At 42.7% G+C, this 2,006-nt stretch overlaps 1 protein-coding gene across 2 annotated transcripts in view; it reads right to left on the reverse strand.

Annotated features, from left to right (window-relative positions):
- Positions 1-205: 205 nt before the first annotated feature.
- The window catches only part of LOC106603922 (teneurin-2), a 129,269-nt gene continuing 127,468 nt past the window's right edge, over positions 206-2,006 (reverse strand). For both annotated transcript variants that reach the window (XM_045717387.1, XM_045717388.1), the window contains one exon: positions 206-2,006. This exon is cut by the window's right edge and continues 243 nt beyond it. In XM_045717387.1, coding sequence (XP_045573343.1) covers positions 1,512-2,006 — 495 coding nt within the window. In that variant the 3' untranslated portion in view covers positions 206-1,511.

Raw genomic sequence — 2,006 nt, forward strand, 5'->3', positions numbered from 1 at the left:
CTCAGCATTACCAAGGAAGCCAATTTTACCTGCCACTCAGCATTTGGCAGATTCATTTGCTTTGATTTATTCGCAATTTTCAAAGTTTAGGCTAATGACAAAAATAGTGTAAGTGCTGAGTGGAAGTTAGTCCACCACTGCCCTCAGGGAAGCACATCGATCCACAGCTCCTTGCCGAAAGAGGGGGGGGAAAAAACAGTCCATGCAACATGAAAAAACAAGTTTATTCTGATAAACTTCCCACATAATCCTCACCCTAGTGTAAAGAATGTTTCATGATACCTATTCATGTACATATTGACATCCATACTGTGGTTCTTCACAGTGAAAATATACGCTTTACAGATATTGGTGTGGTTACAGAGATGCCACTAGGTTAAAACAAAATGAAACAAAAGCTCCCGTGTTGAAAGGGGAGGTTTGAGTTTGACCAATCAAATGTAATACGATCAGTAACTAGACACTCTTCTAGGGATTTTCACAGAACAATAGTAAAGTCACTTGTTTTGAGAAATGTACAAATTAGACCACTTTCAGGAATTGGATCTGTGTTGCTGAATGAATGTACACATTTAACTTGGTAATGTGTAGGGAAACAGGTTTCACAGTTGTAAAGACAAAAAAAAATGTAAACAATATCAAAACACGACATACACCACATATATTTGTTTTCTTGGGCTGCAAATTTAAATAAAAAAACATTGAGAATACTTTCATATCTTACAAAAAGAAAATAAGACTATTATGCATGTCTTCCTCAATACAAATTCATCATGATTGTCATATAGTGCAAACAAAAAAAGCAAGAAAAAAAACGGATTAAAATAAACAGCCTTTGAGTCCATTTCTATTTTTCTTGAAATCTCAGTAAAGTGAGAGAGGGTTTCCTGACTGATCTTGGCAGTCAACAAGAAGTGAAAGTCTTATTTCAAAGTCTACTGCACGGGAACATACAAATCTACATACATGTCACATCCTCAATATCTGTCTTTGTTAAATTAAACCATATATTACTATGTACTTTGAATGAAGAACAACTGAGCGTCCTTAAACATTGTTCATGGTTATGACTGTATTGGCAAGTGATGGCTCTATGTTCTCCAGACAGCGGTCTGAGACAGTTTAAGAGTTGTTTAGCCATTAGAAAGAAAAGCCTTGACTGGGTTGCCATTGTCTGTGCTGTGTTGGGTACGTCTGATAAGATGTTTGAAAGCAGTTAGCTTTTTCCTCATTGGCATCAATACCAATCCCTCCCAAAGAATGTAAAAAGATTTTATAGTTTTTCAAAATCCCTTTTTCCCCCTCTTAAAAAAGTAAGTTCATTATCATTAGTAGTTAAGGGTGCTTTTCTAAATCATTGTCTGAACTAATTCAGGCGCTGTTTTTACCTTCAGCAAGACATCTGTTTTGTGAGATTGTGTCCTCTTAGATGCCCCTGCAGCATTTCCAGGGAAACCCCGTGTTTACTCTCCCTAGGAGATGAAGTGTCAAAGGGGCTGTGCTGTGCTCTGTTACCTCTTGCCCATCTCGTTCTGTCTCAGGAACTGGATGTTGCTGCTGCTGTCTGCCAGTTCTGGGTACTGCTCCACAGGAAGCACATAGTACCCATCGTAACCTGGCACCTTCCCTGTTGCCAGGAGCTGCTGCCTCTCTCCCTCTGCCCACAGCCTCCCTCCCTCTCTGCTCTCTTTCAGATATTGCTGCTCTCTCATCCAGGCCCCCGACAGGGCTCTCTGGTGGGCCTGCTCCAGCAGGCGACCCCTCTCCTTCTCCAGCACGTCAGCCGCTAGGCCGTAACGTACGCTCAGGGACAACGCCATCGTGTGGATCTCCACGGTGACACCCCGGCGAGAGCGGCCGCTGACGGTCACATTGACGCCGTTCTCCAGGGATTTCCTCCCGCTGCTGAGCCCCAGAGACAGAAGGTCACTGTCAGCCAGGCCCAGCTTCACAAAGAAGTGGCAGTCCTTCCCATCTACGGTGTAGTGGGTCCCCTCCAGATAGAC

Source organism: Salmo salar, chromosome ssa04 (genome assembly GCF_905237065.1).
Source record: "Salmo salar chromosome ssa04, Ssal_v3.1, whole genome shotgun sequence".
Taxonomy (NCBI): Eukaryota; Metazoa; Chordata; class Actinopteri; order Salmoniformes; family Salmonidae; genus Salmo; species Salmo salar.